Source organism: Alosa pseudoharengus, unplaced genomic scaffold, assembly GCF_046254945.1.
Source record: "Alosa pseudoharengus isolate Yale_2024_CS ecotype anadromous, Long Island Sound unplaced genomic scaffold, YU_APseudo_1.1 YU_APseudo_1.1_scf_8, whole genome shotgun sequence".
Lineage (NCBI taxonomy): Eukaryota > Metazoa > Chordata > Actinopteri > Clupeiformes > Clupeidae > Alosa > Alosa pseudoharengus.
In genome coordinates this window covers 31,839,147-31,862,071 of record NW_027468870.1, presented here as the reverse complement: position 1 = coordinate 31,862,071, position 22,925 = coordinate 31,839,147, and the positions used below count along the sequence as shown (strand labels likewise).

Sequence of the window (22,925 nt, the reverse complement as noted above, 5' to 3'; positions counted from 1 at the left end):
TCTTTTACGCGCGAAATCCTGAGTGTAAATAAATGGAATGTAGGCCTATTATATTTTACATAATATTGTAACAACACGTTGACTAGAAAATGTTATTCGACGCGTATGCATTAAGAAAGACAAATCCAGAAGAACTTCCGTTTGTCGAAAGATATTGGGGTTAGATATCATGAAAGGGAGAGAAAAGCTGGGATGTTGAGATGGGGTTTGGGTTGTGGAATCCTTTTCATCATGGCGACATTGTAGCCTACTGTAGGCTATTTGTAAGCCTTCTTGTTGGTATACACATACATCTGCCATTTAGTTGTGGATAGAGCCGTTTTGGCCAAATGATGTTCACTCCTCACATCTCTGACCTGAAAATTGCTGATACAAGAAACAATGTGAAGTCAAATGTTAGCCTATAAGCTTGGCGTGTTGGTCAATGGACCACATAATGTCTGAGTGGGAACAATAAAGGCAATTTGAGGAGATGGCGAGGCAGCCCTGAGGAAGGGGGAGGTTGAATGAGACCTAATACGGCCCCCTCCAACACAATTGTGAAGGAGGCACAATGTAATAATACAATAATAGACTATGGTAGGCAAGCCTATGTAACAATGTAATTCACAATTTTACACTAATAAACCCTCCGCTTATTATTGGGTATCCAAATGTGGTGATAATGGAAATCAAGTCCCTGTATAGGCTTCTATGCTATTGTGTATGAGAGGATAGGCTACATATAAACCACAATGACATGACATTACACAGTAAAAACCTGAAGGAAAAAAACAGGGCTTTTCTTGGATCTGCAGCTACATTTCTAGCTCTGCATTAATAGAAACGAGAAAGACAGTCCGCAGATAATTTCTTTGTGTATAAATTGTGTGGAAAGGATGGATTCTTGATGTGACACAAGTCAGCTGGAAATTATAAAACCACAGTATATTGAAAACATGGTCATATTCAATTATATTAATGTGCAGTTTTTTTTACACCAATTTATTCATGCAAGCTGTTATTTTTATGTAGCCTAAGCTAAATACTATATGGTATCGTGCATCTTTATATCATTGCAGACTTTTTTGATGGTTTCTCCACACAGGGTCACCAGGCCTGGGTGGTCAGTTCCACTCCTCCTCCCATGATGTCCCTTGCATGTCTTTTCTGATAATCATCTTTTTGTAAACTGTATAACTGTCCATGCACTCTTACCTGCTGCAATGTGTATAGTACTGTGATTCTTTTCAGTTTCAGCTGCAAATCTGTCATTATTTTATATAAAGTGGGAATCAGCAGTCATATGTGTTCCAGGCTGTTGCACCACTCCTTTCTGTGAAAACAACCTGTACTTTGCCATATAATCCCTGGTTATTATCCTAACTTGGAGGCTTTTTGCTCATTCAGTGAATGTATATGGCGGCGATGCACATTTATTTATATAGCACATTTCATACACACAGGTATCAATGTCCTTTACATAAACAAAAGTAAAGCATAATAGTAAATAAAAGCATAATGGCAATCATTTTCAGAAATTGTTTAAAAAAGTAAATAAGAATAAAGAATAATTAAAGGTATAAAGTATAGTATAAGTATAAGTATATATACTTTTTTGATCCCGTGAGGGAAATTTGGTCTCTGCATTTAACCCAATTAGTGAATTAGTGAAACACAAACAGCACACAGTGAACACACAGTGAGGTGAAGCACACACTAATCCCAGCGCAGTGAGCTGCCTGCTACAATGGCGGCGCTCGGGGAGCAGTGAGGGGTTAGGTGCCTTCAGCCGCAGCCCACTGGTCAGGGCTCGAACCGGCAACCCTCCGGTTACAAGTCCAGAGTGCTAACCAGTGCACGGCTGCCCCCTAAAGACACAAAGTAAACAAATGAAAAGACATCTGATTAACAGGAAGTGCATTTGATCAGTTATAGCAGACAGCATCTGAGAACATTTTTGTCTTGGGGGCATTAGGGCATTTTTGATGCCATTCAGAAGTTAGTTCCAGAGCTGAACTGCATAGCAGCTAAAAGCTGCTTCACCATCTTTAGTTCTGACAGGGGGTTTCACCAACAAGTATTTGTCCTGTGACCTCAGAGGTCTGGGATGTTTGTAGGCTACTGTTGAGGCATGTCTGATAGGTAATTAGATCCCGTTCCAACTAGTGAAATATAAACAAATAGTTGTGCTTTGAAGTAAATTCTGTGACTTAACTGGAGGCCAGTGCAGGGACTTAAAGGTTGTATCAGCGATGGCGGGGTAACGTCACTTCTGTTGACATTCAAACAAAACAGAGAGCTCTCTACTCCCAATTGAAACTCTCCTGAACGGGCATCTCGTTGGTTATTGGTTGAAACACTTTATTTTGCCTTTGAGTGGTTGGCAACACTTGTTGTTAGCAATTGTTTTGTGCAGATTTCAGAGTCTAGGCTGCCTACAGAGGCCTGCTTTTGGAGCGGGCAGCTAGTGGATCATTAGGAAAGATTAGATGAATGTGATAATTTATGTTTGGGCCTTTTTTGGGCCTGCAATCGCTGATACAACCTTTAAGTATTGAAATAATGCCGTCAGTTCTTTTAGTTTTTGTGAGAACCCTAGCTGCTGCATTTTGTATCACCTGAAGCTGTTTGATAGTCTTTTAGGAAGGCCTGTGAAAGGCCCATTGCAGTTATCAACCCTGCTGGAGATAAATCCATGACAGAAGACTACAATAGGATGTCTGCTGCTATGGGATGAAAAACAGATTTAAAAAAATGAGTGTATAAGCCACATGTGGAAGAGTTGAAATTCTGTACTGTTTTTCAACAGTAATAATAATATTTATATAGCACTTTTCAAGCTCAAAGCACACATTTCAAGAGTTTTGTAACCAGTTAAACTCATGACATCATGATTAGTTAGCCTTCCTTTGTAGTTGGAGGTTATATTACTTTTGAAAAAATGATGCAAACTCATTTTATTAGTTAAGAGAAGTTGCAGGTGCTGTGAGGGGGGATTTGTTAAGCCCTCAACGGTTGAAAATAGCACAAGTGATATACTTCTACTGATTATGTAAGAGAAGAAACATTTCAGAGCTATACACGCAAAGCATCTTGGTAGTGGATTTGAAGTTTGTATTTGTGCCATTTTCTTTCAGTCATCCTACATTCTCGTTTTAGAATTGTAACTGCTGGATTTTGTTTCTATGGTGCTTTCTGTTTGTCAGTGACAGGGGCGGAGTGGCAATCGGGACGGACAGGAGTTTCCCCGGTGGGCCGGCCGGGGTGCGGGCCGGCCCAAAGAGCTTCTTTTGTTTTTTTGTGTGTTATTTGACTAAAATATAATATTGATCCTTAACATGGTGAAAAGCCTAATATACTGTAACTTTTCACTGTGGCATAGTTCTGAATTTGTGTTTATTTAAGGCCTCAACAATGGTCCTTTTGGTCACAACATGTGATTTTTGACACTATAGTGATAATGACCTGTCCAATCAACAAAGAAAAGCATACCTTGGAGGTAAAATATGGGTCTAGGGACCTGATTAATATTTCAATGTGACTTTTTCAGAGATATTGACAGTTTAACAGCTAAATATGACTATGATACTAGATTTAAATGGACTTAAAATAAGAAGAACATATCAAAATTGGATTCCTTGTATCAAACAAAGTAGAGAAAATACATTATACAACAATTTAAGACTAAAGGAAGCTGAGATATAACCTTTTCTCTTTTCGGCGGGGGCCATTTTGGATTTTATGGATAACTGCCACTAGGGGGGCCACCCCAACTTGTATCCATGGATTTTTGAAAACCTTAGGCCTATACCTAACACCCTGCCAAAAATCAAAAACTTATCCAGAAGTGCCCAATCTTCATGATTTTTCACATATTCCTTCCCAGCTGTTTTACACATGGATTGAAGGCAGAGCGAAAGGTTAGCGGAGCTAAAGCATTATGTTATTGCTAGGCAGAAACTAGCACAAGCTAGTCTTATGTTGATATGTAGCCTATAGCCTAGCCTATGACTAATTATCACCCGGAGAGAAGAAATACTCTTTTCTGATTGGCTGGTGGGGTGGCTATATCGGAGGGGGGCCGGTGCCGTCAGAATTTTCCCGGTGGATTTTAGTGCCCCACTCCGCTTGCCTTGAATTTCAATGGAGCAATTTCATCCATAATATTTGTACCCTGTATGCTGTGTTAGGTAAAAGGTATCAGGTAGTGCCTTGGCATAACTGGTTTCTGAATTATCCACATTATTGCTGAGCCAAACAACGGATGTCGCCATGACACTTTGGTATTTCGAAATCTGTTTTTCTATTTCCGGCGGAAGCTGCATTGTATTGATTTGGTTTCATAGTCTGACTAAAAGACTGTATGTCCATGTAAAAATAAACGTATCGGCTATCCTGCACTGGCACATCCTGTCAATTCAGGTGAGGCTATCTAACTACACTGCAACTAACTAAACTACTAGTTGGTGTGTACAGGGTCAATTAGATAGCATTTGAGACCCTAAATTATACTACAACTACAGTGAGTAGGCCTAGAGCCAACACTGAACTCACAGCAATGATGTCACCATGTGCCCTGGTTGAGCTTTGACACCACTTTCTTATAAAAAAAAGAATGTCAACTAATTGAGATCGATCGATTTTTATCTTAGACCTTGGACTACTACTTTGTCCAACTGAAACTTAATCTCTGATGAAATTACGAAAGAAAACTGTAAATGTCAGTCAAACAAGACCGCCATTTTAAAAACCAGCGGCCATTTTGAATTTCAATTGGCACCATTTGATTTGTCATGTCCAAATGCATGCATTTTGATGCCTAGATCATTACAATATGTCCTACCATTGAAGTCCTACACTTTGTTTTACATTTGATAAAACAGCCATCTTGAAAAATGGCCCCCATCTTGGATTTTCAGGTGGCTACCAGGCTTTTCTGAAAAAGTAGGTCCTAGGCATTATTCATGCCAAATTTGGTGCTTGTATCACAAAGAAGATTCTTCTGGAATATTGACTTAATGTGCTGTACTAATCAGAATACAGGTTTTGGGTGGTATTTGTCAGCCATGGGTGAGGCTGGAGAAAGAGGGCAGGAGGGCAGATGACACAGGCTAGGCTACATGAGGTCAGTGTCGATCAGAGAGACTCAGAGGTGACCACTGCATGGGAAAAAGTTGGTGGGACCTCTGATCGTTGGCAGCGGAAAACGACCAGAGGGGGTGGAACAAAGGGCGGTTCTAGGAGGCATAGAATGAAAAAGGTGCGGGAGGTGAAGAGGCGTGACCTTTATGTTGTCTTGTGACACAGTTTTGAATGTGAATGAGGTCAGACCTGCTGGTTTTGTGAACTGAAAGGCTACAAACCTGCTTTAGTATCCCAGGGACAGGAAGTCCACAGAGCTTGGATTGTGTAAATTAGGGCTGTCAAAATAACGGATTTATTAATTTGAGGAAAAAATAACTGATTAAAAAAATTAGTGCAGATTAATCGATTCCGTATGACCTTTGACCCCGAGCCGTTCTAGTCAGTAAAAATTAGACTGTAAAATGAAGGAGAGAGAAGAAAATGTGCTGCCTGGATCATTGATTGGAACATTTACTTTTAAAAAACGGCCTGATGGTGTTGATAAAAATAAAGTGTTGAAAATAAAGTCCTCTGCAATGTCTGCAGCAAGGAATTTGCATATCACCGGAGTTCATCAACTCTATACGCACATCAATGCAAAGAAATAAGTGTTGACATTGAGGGGAGTGTTAATTTATTTTCATTGTGTCCCCTAGGTTATATCTGTGGCCTGAAATGCCTTGTATGTGAAAAAAAAACTTCTTCCTGAAGCACTTTTGAATTTATTTCCTCAGCATATTAGGTCATATCATAGATTATTATGGCAATTATTTGAACAGTGAAAATAATAATAAAAGAGTTTTTGAACTTTAATGTCACTAATGCTGATTATTCAATGATTTATTTGAATTTAAATATTTAAAATACTTTCACAGCAAAAATTATATATGCGATTAATTTAGATGAATTAATCACAGAGTATGTAATTAATTAGATTTTTTTTTTAATCGTTTGACAGCCCTAGTGTAAATAAATGAGTAGAGGACAATAAATGACGACAGATTTCTTCTCAATATCTGTCAGCATAGCAGTATGGTATTGTACTCCCCAATACCAAATGTCTCCTATCTTTCAGGAAGTTCAGATCTGTTGTGATTAGGATAGGCCTGCTGGTGTCAAAACAGCAGGTGAAGTCGGTCAATGACTGTGCAGGGAGTTGTGTTTGTTTATGTTTATATTTATACATTTAAATGTATTACCATTATACGTTTTCTGAACCTGGGCTGCATAGACTAATGGAATGGGCAGCTAGGAGCTGTGAGATGATTGCTAAATGTGACAAAAATGTTACGAGCTTGAAATCGCATATAATCACTGACTGCACCTTTAAGTGTGGGTTAAGCTGAGTATCACTATGCCCAGTGGAGACAATGCCAGAAGCAGCTGCCATAAACATGAGAGTGCAAGAGATTCTGCAGTTACATCAACAGGAGAGATTTTGAGACATGGCTAAACTAATCATAAGTCACTGGTGAGTCTACTTTGTGTGTGTGTGTGTGTGTGTGTGTGTGGGGGGGGTTACTGAATGAACTTATCAGCCAGATCATAGTAGATATGAAGGAGATAATTTAATACATTTGATTTAACTCAGACCAAAGATTGATAACTGACAAGTTATCTGTTTGTTGATGTGTACATGAAAGGTGAGAGTATCTCGCACATTGGGCTGACGACCATATATGATCATACTGCTTGACCAATGTGGTGTTTTAGAAGTTGAAAAGCTCTCCAGGGAATGAGTCAAACTCAGCTGTCAACTAAATGAGGAAGTCAAGACCTGTGAGACTGTAAGGCAATGCAGATGACGCTTACAAAGCCTTCTTACCTCTCTTAACAAATCACAGTGGCATTGTCCTGAGCTAATCACACAACAGAGTGTACCGAACATTCTATAAGGCACAGTCTGTGATTCTCATTAAATACAATTGGTCAAATTCAACTTATTGCTCCTCACAGTCCTCCACCTCTAGCTCTAGACCAGTGTTTCTCAAAGTTTGGTCCGCAAGCTAGCCCAAGTGGTCCGTGAGCAGACATGGTAAAATTGAGTAGTAGAGTTGAAAATAGAGTTGTTTGCAATATTGAACCAACTTGAATGTGAATCCAAACAGTTCTGCAACACTGTCTATGTAAGCTATGCCAGTTTAATCATATGAATCATATGATGAGCTAGGTGGTCCATGATTTTTTTTTATCGGTTATCGGTCCTTGGTCTGAAAAAAGTTTGAAACACTGCTCTAGACGTGTGCACTAAAATAAGACAACTTTGCTTCAGTAGCACAGAGGGTGTGCGTGTGTAATCTTATTGGCTATTCAGCTGAAATAACAACCCCTCACTAGAATCAAACTGTACGTAAAAAGGAGTGAAATAGGAGTTGAATCAAGTTTTTTATTAAGACACTGGATCACCAGCTTTGAGACACTGTACAAATAGTGCCCTCTGGTGTTCAACCATCATAATTTATAGCAATGTGTACCACTCAACCTCTTTCTATGTGATATTCTTGATACTCTTTATGATTATGGATATGCCCCTCTCTCCAGAGCAAAAAGCTTAGCACGGAGTTTCTGCCAGGCAGCCAGACCAGAGAGAACACAATCTCCTTTTAGGTTAAATCAGCAACATGCAGGTCCTTCCCATTTTAAAATTTGTAATGTAACATAGTATGATGTCCTTTTATTCAGTATTTAGTTTTATTAAATATTACGGCTTTTAAAACAAGACTTCACCAAATACACAACTAAACATCAGCCAGTCAATGTCAAGTATATAACTAAGTCAGCAAGTTAGCTTCCGTCATTGCCAACTCTCTTGACCTGTGCAATTCTATTATCTGTTAGCTCATTAGTTGTTGAACACCACCACGTATCTGGCGAAGGGATTTAATGTGTGCTCCTCAGAAACTGAACCAGTTGTACTTGACACATTGATCTACCATCTGAGCGCATCCACAGGGTTTCAAGCTTTGTTTATGGTTTGTTAACCTAGAGCATAACATGTTTGTTCAATTAAGGCACAAAGTGTGTTGACCAAAACGAGCACACACTTCAATAGAGGACACATTCTCAAAACGTCCAAAGCTTCATTTTATTCTCCTTTTTCCATTTGCACAAGAGGTACAGACATACCAAGCCATGTGATAAAGTTACTGCAAGTGAGATGAAAATGTTACATTTCAATAGGTAAGAAAACATGGAACACCTTTTTAAATTGAAGCATGAATTACAGTTTAAGATACTGACATGAAAACCCTGTAAAAATTGACTGGAAATAGGTATTCAAGTAATATCACAAGTCATGATTGAAAAATATCCTTATGCAAGTATAAATAAAGCTCAAATCAAAATAATTTCCCTCTGAACTATTTATGGCTCAGTGATTCATCCTTATAATACTCAATATTCCAACAATCACATACATCAGTCAGTCAACACACTACAGAATATTCTACTCCTACTTAATGCACATCGGTTTGAGTAGTATCTGCAAACTTAGGAGACCTAAACCTCGAAGGTGACCCTGCCGACACCGCCAACTCAACTCAAGCCTTACCCTTGTCTTTGTCCCTTTGCTGATCAGGGGGGTATTCCAAGTACGGTATGTGGTTTAGGGACAAAGCTGGGTATGTTAACTCAGGATAAGTAACTCCTACAAGAGCCCTATGGCATTGTTTTGTAAGGAGAATAAAGCCATGCAGCTCTTCTATTAGGAGGTATACCCCTTACTCGGAGTTAACTTACCCAGGTTTGTCACTAAACCACGTACTTGGAATACCCCCCTGAAGGGTAATAACCAAATACACCTAAAGACTACCTACATTCAGCAGTTTGAATATGACCCCAACCCAAAGATTTCAAATAGATGCTATTGCATAGATTGTCTAGATATTCAGGATCTATAAGCTGACAGAAAAACATTGGTGTGGCTAAACAAAATGTGTAAACCTTGGAAAAGTTTTGTTTGAGGTATAAAAGACTATGTATGGTCCTGTAAAAATGTTTCTTTGACATCTGAGCTTGGTAAATTATGTACCCTATATGTTCACAGTATACAATGGTGAGAAGGCCATCTTACTGTTAGGACAGGAAGTGTCCCTTGGCTTATTTATTTTTTTAATGACTGTAATGTGACTTAATAATAACATCACTGTGCTCCCTGTACCGCTGTTTTTTTTTCTTAATGGTGTACAGCGTGTGTGAGGATGTGTGACTGGCTGACACAACAATGTGAGTGTTCACATCACATACTGTATGCCACACACCCTGTTGGTAAACTGATTAATGTGAGTGAGGTAAAAGTTATCAAAGGCCTGAGGCCTCAGAAGGAAGTACGGAGAAACACCTTCACAAGACATTACAGATCTGAAATATTATGTGTCTGTGTATGCCACTACTTTGTAACCAGAACTTTGGATTACTTTGCTTGAGTTGACTGGTGGTGAAAATCACCCACAGCTCCCATTCAGTGCTCCCCTATCACCCCCCCCCACACACACACACCTTCCTCCATTTCGGTCTAGCCGCGAGTGCTATACATGTCAGAGTCCTCAGGGTGGGCCTGGCCATGGTCCACAAGCAAAGGATCAGGAACAAACTGTGGTTTCTCTACAATGTAAAAAAAAACAATGGAGATACAGTTTTACTTACCAGTGTTTCCCATACATTGACTTATTTGTGGCGGCCCACCACAATATCAACATTGACCACCACACAATGATTTTCCAGGTTGTACTAAATTGTGCTTAAAGCTGGTTAACATCATAACCACGCTGCGCTAATTTGTTAAAAACTGTTGCATTCAAGTTAATTCTGCAAACCTACCACCACAAATAGAATTCTGTGGGAAACACTGCTTACCATCTGCAGACAGAAAGGCTAAAATGTACATGTACCAGCTTGACTATCTCCTTGACCATCTCCTACACAAGGTCAATTAAAGTGGTAACTACACAGATGTGTCTCAATGATATATTGCTTTACAGAACTCGAAAGCAAATAGACTATAGGTGAAAAAATATGTAGGAGTGTGACTGCATTCAAATTTCAACTCACCAGTAACGGCCTTCACTAGAACAGGCTCGTCAATCACAACAGGAGGCTGATCCAGGGCTGCGGGTGTGGTCTCTTCCACAGACAGGGCAGTGTCGTCTACTGCAGGTGAGGGGGTTGCCTCTTTGCCAGGTGTTTCAATAACAATTACGCTGGGTTCACTACTAGAGGAAGTGGCTTCGCTAACAGCTGCCACAGTTGCCTCAGGGGCAGCGAGTGTGGCTTCCTCAACAGCTGGGGCTGCATCTGCTTCAGGAGCTGGGGCCTCTTCAGCAACTGGGACTGGGACTGGGGTCTCCGTGGGGTTTTCTGCAGGTGCCACCTCTGGGGCTGCAGCAGCAATAACTTCAGGGGCCTCAGCAGGTTTAGGTGGAGTGTCTGGAGTAGGTTCAGCAGCAGGTGCAGCGTCTGGGGCAGGTTCTGGGGCAGGTGTGGCCTCCAGGGCAGGTTCTGGGGCAGGTTCAGGGGCAGCTGCAGCCTCTGGGGCAGGGGCAGGTGTCGCCTCTGGAGTAGATTCAGGGGCAGGTATGGCCTCTGGAGTAGATTCAGGGGCAGGTGTGGCCCCTGGGGTAGCTTCAGGGGCAGATGCTGCCTCTGGGGCAGGTGGAGCTGGTGAAGCCTCTGGAGCAGGTTCAGAGGCAGGTGCGGCCTCTGGGGCAGCTTCTGGGACAGGGGCAGCAGTTGCTTCTGGGGGAGGTTCAGGAGCAGCTGTAACCTCTGGGGTAGGTTCTGGGGAAGGTGTGGCTGTGGCCTCTGGAGTAGGTTCTGGAGCAGCTGCAGCCTCTGGGGCGGGTTCTGGAGCAGCTGCAACCTCTGGGGCAGCTACAGCCTCTGGGGCAGGTTCTGGAGCAGCTGCAGCCTCTGGGGCAGGTTCTGGAGCAGCTGCAGCCTCTGGGGCAGGTTCTGGAGCAGCTTGGGCCTCTGGGGCAGGTTCTGGGGCAGCTGCGGCAGGTTCTGGAGCAGCTTGGGCCTCTGGGGCAGCTGCGGCCTCTGGGGCAGGTTCTGGGGCAGCTGCAGCCTCTGGAGCAGGTTCTGGGGCAGGTTCTGGAGCAGCTGCGGCCTCTGGGGAAGGTTCTGGGGCAGCTGCGGCCTCTGGGGCAGGTTCTGGGGCAGCTGCGGCCTCTGGAGCAGGTTCTGGGGCAGCGGCAGCCTCTGGGGCAGGTTCTGGAGCAGCTGCGGCCTCTGGGGCAGGTTCTGGGGCAGGTTCTGGAGCAGCTGCAGCCGCTGGGGCAGGTTCTGGGGCAGCTGCGGCCTCTGGGGCAGGTTCTGGGGCAGCTGCAGCCTCTGGAGCAGGTTCTGGGGCAGCGGCAGCCTCTGGGGCAGGTTCTGGAGCAGCTGCGGCCTCTGGGGCAGGTTCTGGGGCAGGTTCTGGAGCAGCTGCGGCCTCTGGGGAAGGTTCTGGGGCAGCTGCGGCCTCTGGGGAAGGTTCTGGGGCAGCTGCGGCCTCTGGGGAAGGTTCTGGGGCAGCTGCGGCCTCTGGAGCAGGTTCTGGAGCAGCTGTAGCCTCTGGAGCAGGTTCGAGGGCAACTGTAGCCTCTGGAGCAGGTTCTGGGGCTGGTGCGGCCTCAGTGACTTCAACAGGGGCCACTTCAGCAGCCAGTTCCAGAGCTGATGCCTCTTGAGCGGGGACAGCTTCCGGAACAGTCTCTGGGGCAGGTTCTGCGGTAGTGGGTGGGGTTGTTTCAGCTACAGGGGCAGATTCTGGGGCTGCTGGGGGGCCTGATGAGGGCTGAGGGACTTCAGATGGAGCAGGAGGGGCATCAATGGCTGAGGCTGGATCAGAGGATGTGGACTCAGGCAGAGCTTTGGATTCAGGGACCTCAGCTTCCGGCACTGGATTGGACACAGGTGCTGCTGGCTGAAAATGACAGAGTGGGAAACAGAATAGGGAAACGTTATGTTCGCTACTTCGATTGATTTCAATGTTGCGTGAAACAATGTTAAATTGCCTATTATCAAAGTTGTTAAATTGTCTGCTCAGTTTTGTACACACAACCTCAAGTTGTCCTCATCCTGCTTTGAACATGATTGTCAATTCCGATGTAAACATAGCTACCCTAGATAAGCTACCATAGATACGGCATATAGGCCTTACTGAAGTTGTTATAACGAAACTAAAGAGAAAAGGCGTTTAAGATGTCCATTAAAATTGTAGCCTGAACTCTTGCATGTTTTAAATCCAAAATAATGAGGAATGTGAGGAGACCGCTATTAACTGTAAAGAATGCATCTGCAATAGAAACACGAAACACAATCGCCGGAAACACTGCTAAGGTCGGGCGGCTTTAGATCAGAAGCCGCAAATGTGCATCTGTCATCTTGTCTGCTGAAGTCGTTCATAAAAGTAATTGTAACTGTGTTACTTGATTTAAAAAAAATACTTTGTTACATGCTCTTCATGCTCATTCCAGCCCTACGGTGTAATGACATGAATCAGAGTCAAACCCCACAACTGCTGATAACTTGCGTAAAAGAAGGATAGCGTAGTAGAAGAAAAATGGATAGCGATGGTATTTGAGTGAGAGAGGACAAGACAGAGGATCATTGGGGTGTTCATAGAATCATCTTTCACACTAACTCTGCATGCCCAGACAGTGAAAATAAACAAAAACATCCGCAACATTTTGGATGCCTGACTGTCATCTTTGTCACATTGATAGTGTGCTTACTTACCTCAAGGCTGGCAGCAGGGGCGATGACGGGTTCTTTAGGTTTAGATTTAAAAACTGAGGCCACAGATGAGCTTGCAGCATATATCTTCTTACCGGTCACCTTTACAGAGACAGAGGAGATCAGATCAGGACATAACATTTTTAATTTAGACAATTAGTGTGACCTTTAATTCAGATGAGAAACTGCCTTCTGCAATTTGAGGTGACACACCTTTAAGACCCCAACTGTTTGAGTGGGGTAGCACACTGCAGTTCCCACTGTTGTTAGACCAAGCGGCACACCCAGCCTCTTTAAGCGTGACCCTACAAATACCAGGCACAAACCAAACATTTGAGTATTTTGAGTGACACCGACAACCATTCTTATGTGAGGTAAAACACAAAAAAGAAATGATTCCCACCAGAAATCAATCACAGATAATATACATGAAGTTATTTACCAAAATCTCAAAACCAAAAAACACAATCATCAGGATTCCTATCCTACGGAAGCGTATTGCTGCCACACTAAAATAAATAAAAAGGCTCAGTATCATGTAATTATGTGAAGAAGTTTCTTGTTTATAACATACAATATTATTTATTATGTTATTACATGAAATTATCACATTATTTCAAGATAATGAAACTAAACGAATTGAGAGGCAAGAATAGGCTATGGCTCGTTTACACGACTCAATCAAATTCTATTTTAAGCTCAGTTTAAGACATTGTGAGATTCTCGTTATTGAACACTATGGATGATATTGTTATATAGCTTATGTGAACACCAAAGAATTGTCCAGAATATTCTGCACCTGTGTGCAGTAGCCAGTGTTGGGGAGTAACGGAATACATGTACCGGCGTTACGTATTCAGAATACAAATTATAAGTAACTGTATTCCGATACAGTTACAAGTTAAATAGTTGGTATTTAGAATACAGTTACATTGTTGAAATCAATGGATTACATGACGATACTTCTCTGTTTCATAAGTTTATTCACTCTCTAAATAAATTAAGGCAACTCTATTTCCCAGAAGCTCCTGAAAGCAATCTATGATGAAATTGTTTACATGTTTAAATCCAAGCCCCGCCGTCTTGCACTAGCCTCAAAACGCAGCCAGCGCGTATTATGGACGCGTCATCGGAGACCCTGAAATGACTGTTTGCACAGCAAATTAGGAGTAAAGTAAGTGGAGGTTACTCCTGTTCCTCACTGATCGTGGTTCCTGATGTCTGTTCAAAGGATATTTTCCCAAGTATTAATAGCTCAGGCTACTTCGGCCAATCGGTTACACAGTTTGCTAAGCAATAAACAAAGCCTAGTTCACGTGTTGATTTAGACCTACAATAAAACCAATCTCTAAAATAGGCACTGCATTCTACGTTTTTTATTCTAACCTAAAATAGCTTTATGGATTATTATTTTTTCTAATTTGATCTACATTTACGTTTTAAAAATTAATTATATGGTGCAGCCTCTGAAGAATTATTCTTGCGAGTAGCATATTTTAATGTGCGGTTTTGATTGTCATTACGCGATCACGTTAATTTTGAGAGCACTGATATACAGTAGCCCATAGTGTTTACATTTACAGGTCATTTGCGTTCCACCTGTCATATGCGCCCCTCACTTGTACTGGGTTGATGCCACTGAAAAATCTCACAGGCACACCTTAATTATAATTTCTGGCTACTCCCTTAAGGTGCCTATTTATTTTGTTTGTTTTAATTAGCCTAGTCGCCTGCTGTAGTTTTAGTGGTCACCTTGCTATCTTAAAGTTGTATCAGGTAGCTTAGTTGACTTTACATTCTCCTATGTGGGCCTAACACTTCAGCCATTTGGAACAGAAGAACACACCAGAATAGGCCTGTTTAGTTAGCCTAGAAATCTAGACGCACCCTACATTTGCTGCCAGGGCTAGTTTAGCAACTCTCCGTTGGCTTGTGAGCTGGAAAAATTAAACTTCTATCAGGCCAATCAAATCGTGTATAGAGACGTTAGGCGGGCTTAACATAATGATCGATGGCAGAGTTGCAACAGTTTGGCTTGAATTCCCTGCTACTTGAATACAAAGAAAATGTTGCTGTTGGCGAACAGCCTGACACGAGTTAAGCTTTTTTTTAAGTTGGCAAAAGTTTGAACTGGCCAACTAGCTCAGCTGGTGGGAAAACGCATGGGATAGCGCTGTCCTTTTGCGTGCAGAGGGAATTTGAAAGACAACCGATTATCCCACCCCTCGGACTGAGCACTGCCAACGGTGAGTGCCCAGACCTTACATTTTAATGTGGGTCTGGCTCGTCAGGCTACTGTTTAGTAGGCCTAAGCAGGATTTGATGGCCGCATTCCTACACTTATAAAATGCAATTCAATGCGGAAGTAATCTAAGTATTCAGAATACGTTACTCAGATTGAGTAACGTAACGGAATACGTTACAAATTACATTTTTGGGCATGTATTCTGTATTCTGTAACGGAATACGTATTGAAAGTAACCCTCCCAACACTGGCAGTAGCCTAGCGGAGTGGCAATCGGGAGAGTCGGAAAGATTCCCGGTGGGGCCGGGCTGATTGCTGTAGTGTGATTTCAAAAAGCGCATGCTATTGCTGTTTGAATATTTTCTTTGCTGTCCAGGTTCGAATCCGACCTGCGGTCATGTCCCGGTCCCACCCCATCTCTCTCCTCCACTTACTTTCTGTCTCACTCTTCACTGTCCTATACAAATAAAGGCAAAAAGCCTAAAAAATATACTTAAAAATGTTGTGACCAAAAGGACCATTGTTGAGACCTTAAATAAACACAACTTCAGAACTATGCCACAGTGAAAAGTTATATTAGGCTTTTCACCATGTTAAGGGTCAATATTACATTTTAGTCAAATAACACAAAAAAACACTGCACTCTTTAAATACTTAAACATCATGTATTATTCAAAGATTTTTGGTTTCACTCTTCATCATTACAGCCTCCCTCACACTTGCACAATGTGGTACAGCAAAGTCCAGCTCAGTGGCACTTACAGTTGCCCATACAGGCAACCACACAGCCACAGTTGAGGAGGAGTGAGCATCACTTGCTGGCATCTTCCAGATCTGTCCAATATGGCACCCAGACTTTAGTTCTGTCATTCCATTCCCAACCCCACTCACTGGGGTCTGGAATCTCTGGAGTTATGGAGAGGGACTAACCTGACTCCGCCCGATGGATTGCTTCGCATTTGCTCCGCATATCCATCTGGGAACTTTCTGTTGGAGAACGTTTGGAAAATGGGCGAAATATAGCTGATTGGATAAAGCATCTGTCTATCACCACCTATGTTGGTCGGTCCAAATCAACCAATCAGATAAACGAAGCGTTCTTCTAATGCCATCTTTTAACATACAAGTTAGATAAGTAGCTAACGTTAACGTTTTTAAACTTACTATTTGTATGTGACATGAACCTCATCAACGACAATCCCCCACCAAGTTTTCATGGCTACACGTCTAAAGAAAGCATATTCCTTCTCGTTAAGTAACTAAGATTCAGGGCTACTAAACACTAACAAACACTAACTTGAATTGGCCGTGGAGGATGTCTGTGTCCTTCATTCCTTCCAGCTACATTGCAGAGACTCCTAGCTTCCCCAGGAATACTAAAATATATTCGGATAAAACTTCAGGGATAGCTATGCTCATCTCATCCGTGGAAGTCGCCATGTTGTTCAGATTGAACGGTAGCTTCTCGTTGCGTCACACCTAAACCCGCCTCAAAACCAACGCTGATTGGACGTTCATTTGGCGAATTGCTCCAAATTTTCTTTATCGGAGAGATGCCAGACTGATCTGCGGGTGAAAATCTGAAACTCGCGAGATCAGGATGGTCTCACGAGGCTAGAGTGGGACTGCTTCCAGACAAAAGCTGCAGCGTGCAGGGCACACTTTCCATGCTGGAATAAGGCATGATGGGTCGGGGGGATTGAATCCAGGGATTTGAGGCCATGAGTGAAAAGAACAACGTCACATCATGTGAACGCGTGGAAGAGGGGCAGTGCTTGCCATTTTTGAGGTCCCAGCATTTCTGAGATGTGGTGGATTGGAATATCTTTATATGCCTTCCCTGATTCAAATCCAATCCACAGCTCTGAGAGGCCTCAAGTCCCTGGATTCAATCCCCCCCTGACCCATCATGCCTTATTCCAGCGTGGAAAGCGTGCCCTGCACACTGCAGTTTTTTTCTGGAAGCAATCCCTCTCCAAAACTCCAGAGATTCCAGACCCCAGTGAGTGGGGTTGAGAATGGAATGACAGAACCAAAGTCTGGGTGGCATATTGGACAGATCTGAAAGATGCCAGCAAGGGATGCTCACTCCTCCTCAACTGTGGCTGTGTGGTCGCCTGTAAGGCCACCGAGCTGGACTTCTATACCACATTGTGCAAGTGTGAGGGAGGCTGTACTAATAATGATGAAGAGTGAAACCAAAAATCTGAATAAATACATGATGTTTAAGCAAAGTCCTTTTAGGCAAGTCCCTCCACTCTGCGGCCATATTGCAACGCTTTTTGGGCACTCATCGGGCATCCATTTCGGCAGAAATGCGTGTGCGCAAGGCTTCACGACACCAATCTTGCTCCAGCGGTGAGATCACAACACATGATTGGCACGATGTCTTCACAACACACCACATTATTGGCTCAATGTATTCACAACACAGCACATGATTGGCTCACATTTTGCTGCGGAAGGGGTGTGATTTTCGTAGACAACTGCCATATTGCCGTTACAAACTAAGCTCATGCATTTCTATGGAGGATTTTTAGAAAGTCTATGGTTTAAGTATAAATCGTTTTTTTTGTGTTATTTGACTTAAATATAATATTGATCCTTAACATGGTGAAAAACCGAATATACTGTAACTTTTCACTGTGGCATAGTTCTGAATTTGTGTTTATTTAAGGCCTCAACAATGGTCCTTTTGGTCACAACATGTGATTTTTGACACTATAGTGATAATGACCTGTCCAATCAACAAAGAAAAGCATACCTTGGAGGTAAAATATGGGTCTAGGGACCTGAGTAATATTTTAATGTGACTTTTTCAGAGATATTGACAGTTTATGAGCTAAATATGACTATGATACTAGATTTAAATGGACTTAAAATAAGCAGAACATATCAAAATTGGATTCCTTGTATCAAACAAAGTAGAGAAAATACATTATACAACAATTTAAGACTAAAGGAAGCTGAGATATAACCTTTTCTCTTTTTGGCGGGGGCCATTTTGGATTTTATGGATAACTGCCAATAGGGGGGCCACCCCAACTTGTATCCATGGATTTTTTAAAACCTTAGGCCTATACCTAACACCCTGTCAAAAAACAAAAACTTATCCAGAAGTGCCCAATCTTCATGATTCTTTCCCAGCTACTGTGCGACTGCAGCGCTTCACTTTTAACTCCCCACGGTCCCTCCCCACAGCCCTGGAAATGACTGTGATGACCTGACATGTAGGCTACAGAGCCAGAGCGCCCTATACATTCACCCACATTGCGTGAAGATTCGCATATTTATTAAAGCCCTTTCTCCCTCTTGCGTCAAGTTAGCGGAAGTTTTATTTATTGTGTTGATAAGAAGATGAAGCAGAACGATCAGGCTGTGTGAGCAGGCTACTCCTGCACAGAACCTCTCTCTCTGCCTCCTTTTCAGCGGCTCTCTGCCGATACACACACATGTAGCCTATACACACATGCACAAAAACAAACACTCATCAAGCAGCACTGTATAATAGCAGTTAGGGTGCAAGTTCATAGACAAGACATAGACACGACTAGTTATGCCAGCCATGAGCTCTTGTGGCCTCGTTTCGTTTAGTTTCGTTATCTTGAAATAACGTGATAATTTCATGTTAAAAAGTTTCTTGTTATAACAATATCGTTTTCACGTTTTAACAAGATATGTATCACGTTATTACATTTAATTATCACGTTATTTCATGATAATGATATTTTCATAAGGATATTTTCATGAAAATATCATGTTATTTGAAGATATGATTTTTTTCACGTTTTTACATGAAAACGATATTGTTATAAAAAGAAACTTTTTAACATAATTACATAATACTAAGCTTTTTTTTTTTTTAGTGTGGCTGCAATACGCTTCCGTACTATCCCTTGTCGAACCTAAAAGTTCACAAAATGTTTAGTAATCTCTTGACATCAAACCTGTTTAAAAACGTACATAAGTATTCAGTCAATTCAGTCAAGACTCAAAGTATAACTTTTCATAAAAACAGCCGGGCTACACCAGCAGACAACTGAAGTGTTCTGTTCTGTGGAGTGTAAAAATAGTTTAAGAAGACTATTTCCATTGATTAGCGGAAGCTAATGTTTGTAGCATACGCTCCGTGAATGGAATGCTTCACCGAGTACTATCGGTACGAAAAAACCCCGAAAACAATCTAGTAATTTAGTTGAATTCTGAATTCAGTGTGGTCTCAATGAAACTATTATGAGCCATCTGTCATTATCCCAAAATGATCAGATTAAAACTAAAATACTTGTTGAAGATGAAGAAGGTGAAGAAGAAGAGTTCAAGGCTTAAAGGCAATATGCTTAATTAGAAGAGTTCAAGGCTTAAAGGCAATATGCTTAATTAGAAGAGTTCAAGGCTTAAAGGCAATATGCTTAATTAGAAGGCCAGAGTTCAAGGCTTAAAGGCAATATGCTTAATTAGAAGAGTTCAAGGCTTAAAGGCAATATGCTTAATTAGAAGAGTTCAAGGCTTAAAGGCAATATGCTTAATTAGAAGGCCTGAACTTACCTTTCCGTGCCAGTATGAGTCCTGCCAAACCAGACACTGTTATGACCCCCACTCTTGGCAGGAAACCCGGGGGAGGATCCCTCAACAAATTGTATGTATCTACGACATGCAAGAATTGAGTATTTCATATCAGATGAAGAATAGCAACACAATCCTTCTCAGCAGTGTTCACAACCATTAAAATAAACACATGTCCAACAAAAAAAGTGTACACACTGTATCATTACTCCGTTCTCACCTTCTCCTGTCTGGTAAACAGCTACTGCACCAACCTTGACTGAAGTGCAGGCATTCTACAAAAACATATAATTTTCATTTACAACACTAATTCATATCAATACACAATATAGAGTGCTTTAATTACATGTCATCATAATTTCTATTTCCCTGTACAGGATTATATCATATTTTCATTCCATAATATTATGTCTACTACTGGCAAAGGCACTCTATATTAATTTCATCGCAGGCATTTTAAGTGAAAATTGTAAACACGACATGTCCAAAAAGGGTTGAGGGAATAATAAAAGTGTTAGGTTTGGGGGGGGGGGAATAAAATCACACTGATCATCTGGGTACCTTCACTGCTCGAACATATGGCTGCAGTCCCACTCTCACCACCCCCAGGCCTCTCTGTAGTGGTCCTGGATGCTCCTCCACATAATGCGTTGCAGGAGGATCAGGGGAGTATATTGAGAGCTGTGTGAAGAGAGTGAGTCAGTGACACGGTTTGCTTTGACACTGCAAAATAATGCAATGCTTATGTGAGTGGACATACATACAAGTACTGTAGTTGTAGTAGTAGTAATTTTAGTTTAATGCCATATCAGCATCTATGGTTATATCAAGGCAAGGTCTCATGAAACAGTATCATTATTTTAGAGATTTAAAACAAAAAATACATCGATAAAGCAATTATTTCAATACGATTCTTTAATTATATATTTGAGTATACATGTTGGGGGTGTGTCTGTAGTCGCACCTCTCGTGGAGAGATAAGCTCTTCATGTTTCTCTTCACTCATGGCATAAACACGAAATGAGGCCAGTCCCAGCGCAGCCGGGACGGCTGTCAACTTCACGGCCTGATGATGTGGAAAAACATTTTCAAGTCAACTCAGGTTAAAAGTCAGCAAAATTGACAAATCTCGCATCTGTATGTAGCCTGAAATAAGTATGTGGCAACTATCAGATTTAATACATTATGCCTCATGCTTTGTTTATAATATTATTTTGTTTCATCAACAAGAATTGAAGAAGAAAGTGGTGCAAAGCCAGCGAAATATCCTAGGATTTTAGACGCCGTGACCTTCTGGCCAACTTGGGTGGGTGCTCACTGCTTTCCTTCAAACAGACTCGCTGATAGGATAGTTCATTAAAGGCGCACCTCTTCTACGGGATTAAGCTACAATGATCCTAATCTAATTTTTCTTGTCTGCAGATACGAAGCGGATCCATAGATCGCCGTACCAACAACATATGAAATCAACGATCCTACATTTTGAGAAAGTACAAAAAAATGCACCGTAGTGATTCAATATTAGCCTTTAGTACAACATGTTCTCAGAGAAGCGAGCATGTAAAGACAACGCAACGTGCGACGGTCGCTCTCCACCGTACTGATTACACAAGCCATTTGATCTCGTATTAATAACCGAATGCGCATACTGGAAATGTCAACACGATAAAACAATGTTAATCAAACAACGTCATTCAAACATAGCTGAAAGTTTTTCGATGGCAAACACCACTCACCTTGGAAGCCATGATGGTCCCTCCCCCTCTCTTTCTCGTATGGAAACCAAAGAGGGACGTAAAACGCGTGGAATGAATCGCGACCCCTCCACATTCTTGTATCCTTGTGCATCCTTCCACCACCAGTAAATTAAATGCTACAGTGGAATGCTAAGAATCCAACAAACTAGTCGCCACAGACCTTTCCCTTTCCCTCAAAATGTCTACCACAATAATATGTCCACACAGAATTTCTGGTAACATTTTCAATGCCTCAATACAGCTGACAAGTCCTTCTCTGAACAAACACAGTATCCAGAAACGCCTAATTTAGATTTCCCCAGCTTTACACTACTGTAAAAAATCAAAGGGGAACCATGTTAACTATATTCAATAAAGTCTATAGGCCTACTTATATTTAAAAACAACCATGAATTTTATTCATGTTTGGAAATAGATTAGGAGACTCATATTTTTCAACAGCCAATTGATAACTTGTTTACAGTTGTTGATTGTCAACAGTAGCCTGCCTTCCCCTTGCTTAAGAAAAAGTGGTCCGGTATCAAGTTTCATCTCAGGTCTATATGCCTGTTCAGCCTTATAAAGAGGGCGCAGATAAAGTTCATACTGGTTGTGGAGAGCGACGGAGAGGGTTGGTAGACACCAATGACAAGGTGTCTTGTCATGGCATACAGATGTTTTGCTCTTTGAAAAGCAGACTATGGTTGCCATGCATCACTGTAATACCAGCAGTCAAAGACATAAGCTGATACATCTCAGTCTAATCCTCACAATATACCCTTGCCTTAAAGCTGTGCCCAGCTTGAGTTCTCCACAGAGGTTTAGTCACCTGGTTAAATAATCATATTATACCATGTAGTCCCCTCTGTGATGCTGCTCTGAGGTGTATCGGTATAAGTAGAGTATGACAGTATGATGGTTGCAAAGGGCATGAGAGAGACCCTTGGTCACCTTTGACCTTAAAATCCTGTGGTGACCTCTGTGCTCTGTCAGGCTAAGTGTCACGCTTCACTAGTCCAGACTGTCACTGTTCAGAATGTTCAACACTGAGGCTAAAACATTCTGAGTTTGGATTCTGGAACTGTGATAACCCACGTCATCCCATCTAGAAGGTGAGGCACATAGTCAACTATCAACACAGCATAGATATTTTGACAGTTTTTTTTAATCGAACGCTTAAAATATAATAGAGGGGTTGCTTGGGGAAGAGCTAGGCTTATGTTTCTGTGATTTTTTATTTTTGGATGAAGGCCCAATGCTCTAGGGAGCTTTTGTTAATGATGCAGAACAAAACTGAAAATCTTACAGGTGGGACCACCTGGAATGCATCCAAAGCCTCAAGTCACAATCAGGATTATGCTAATCCCAGTGTGATAAGGATAGAGAAGACAGAAAATGAGAAAAATATCATCACAGGGGGTCAACATCTGTAAGGCATGGTTGGCTTATGCTAGTGTTTTAACTATCTTATTAAAGCCATTATCTGTTAACTGAAAAACCTTGATTAAGAACCTAGTCTCAATTAGACATAGGCCCCTTTAACTGGCCTGGTGTGGCCA

General features: G+C 41.7%; 1 protein-coding gene across 1 annotated transcript; it reads right to left on the bottom strand.

The window, feature by feature from the left end:
- Nucleotides 1-8,172: 8,172 nt before the first annotated feature.
- On the bottom strand, nucleotides 8,173-21,387 carry LOC143112224 (uncharacterized). The gene is made up of 9 exons (XM_076274472.1): nucleotides 21,367-21,387; nucleotides 20,595-20,696; nucleotides 20,192-20,311; nucleotides 19,851-19,905; nucleotides 19,613-19,711; nucleotides 13,036-13,127; nucleotides 12,826-12,924; nucleotides 10,156-12,010; nucleotides 8,173-9,708 (listed from the first exon to the last, which is right to left on the bottom strand). Exons 1-9 carry the CDS (start codon nucleotides 21,376-21,378, stop codon nucleotides 9,620-9,622), a joined length of 2,523 nt encoding a protein of 840 aa, XP_076130587.1. The 5' UTR covers nucleotides 21,379-21,387; the 3' UTR covers nucleotides 8,173-9,619.
- Between the last annotated feature and the right edge of the window lie 1,538 nt (nucleotides 21,388-22,925).

Coding starts and splice junctions, on each gene's coding strand:
- LOC143112224 (XM_076274472.1), bottom strand. Junction 19,712..19,850: donor TGTTTACCAGACAGGAGAAG/GTGAGAACGGAG, acceptor TGCATGTCGTAG/ATACATACAATTTGTTGAGG. Junction 12,925..13,035: donor AAACAGTTGGGGTCTTAAAG/GTGTGTCACCTC, acceptor GTCTCTGTAAAG/GTGACCGGTAAGAAGATATA.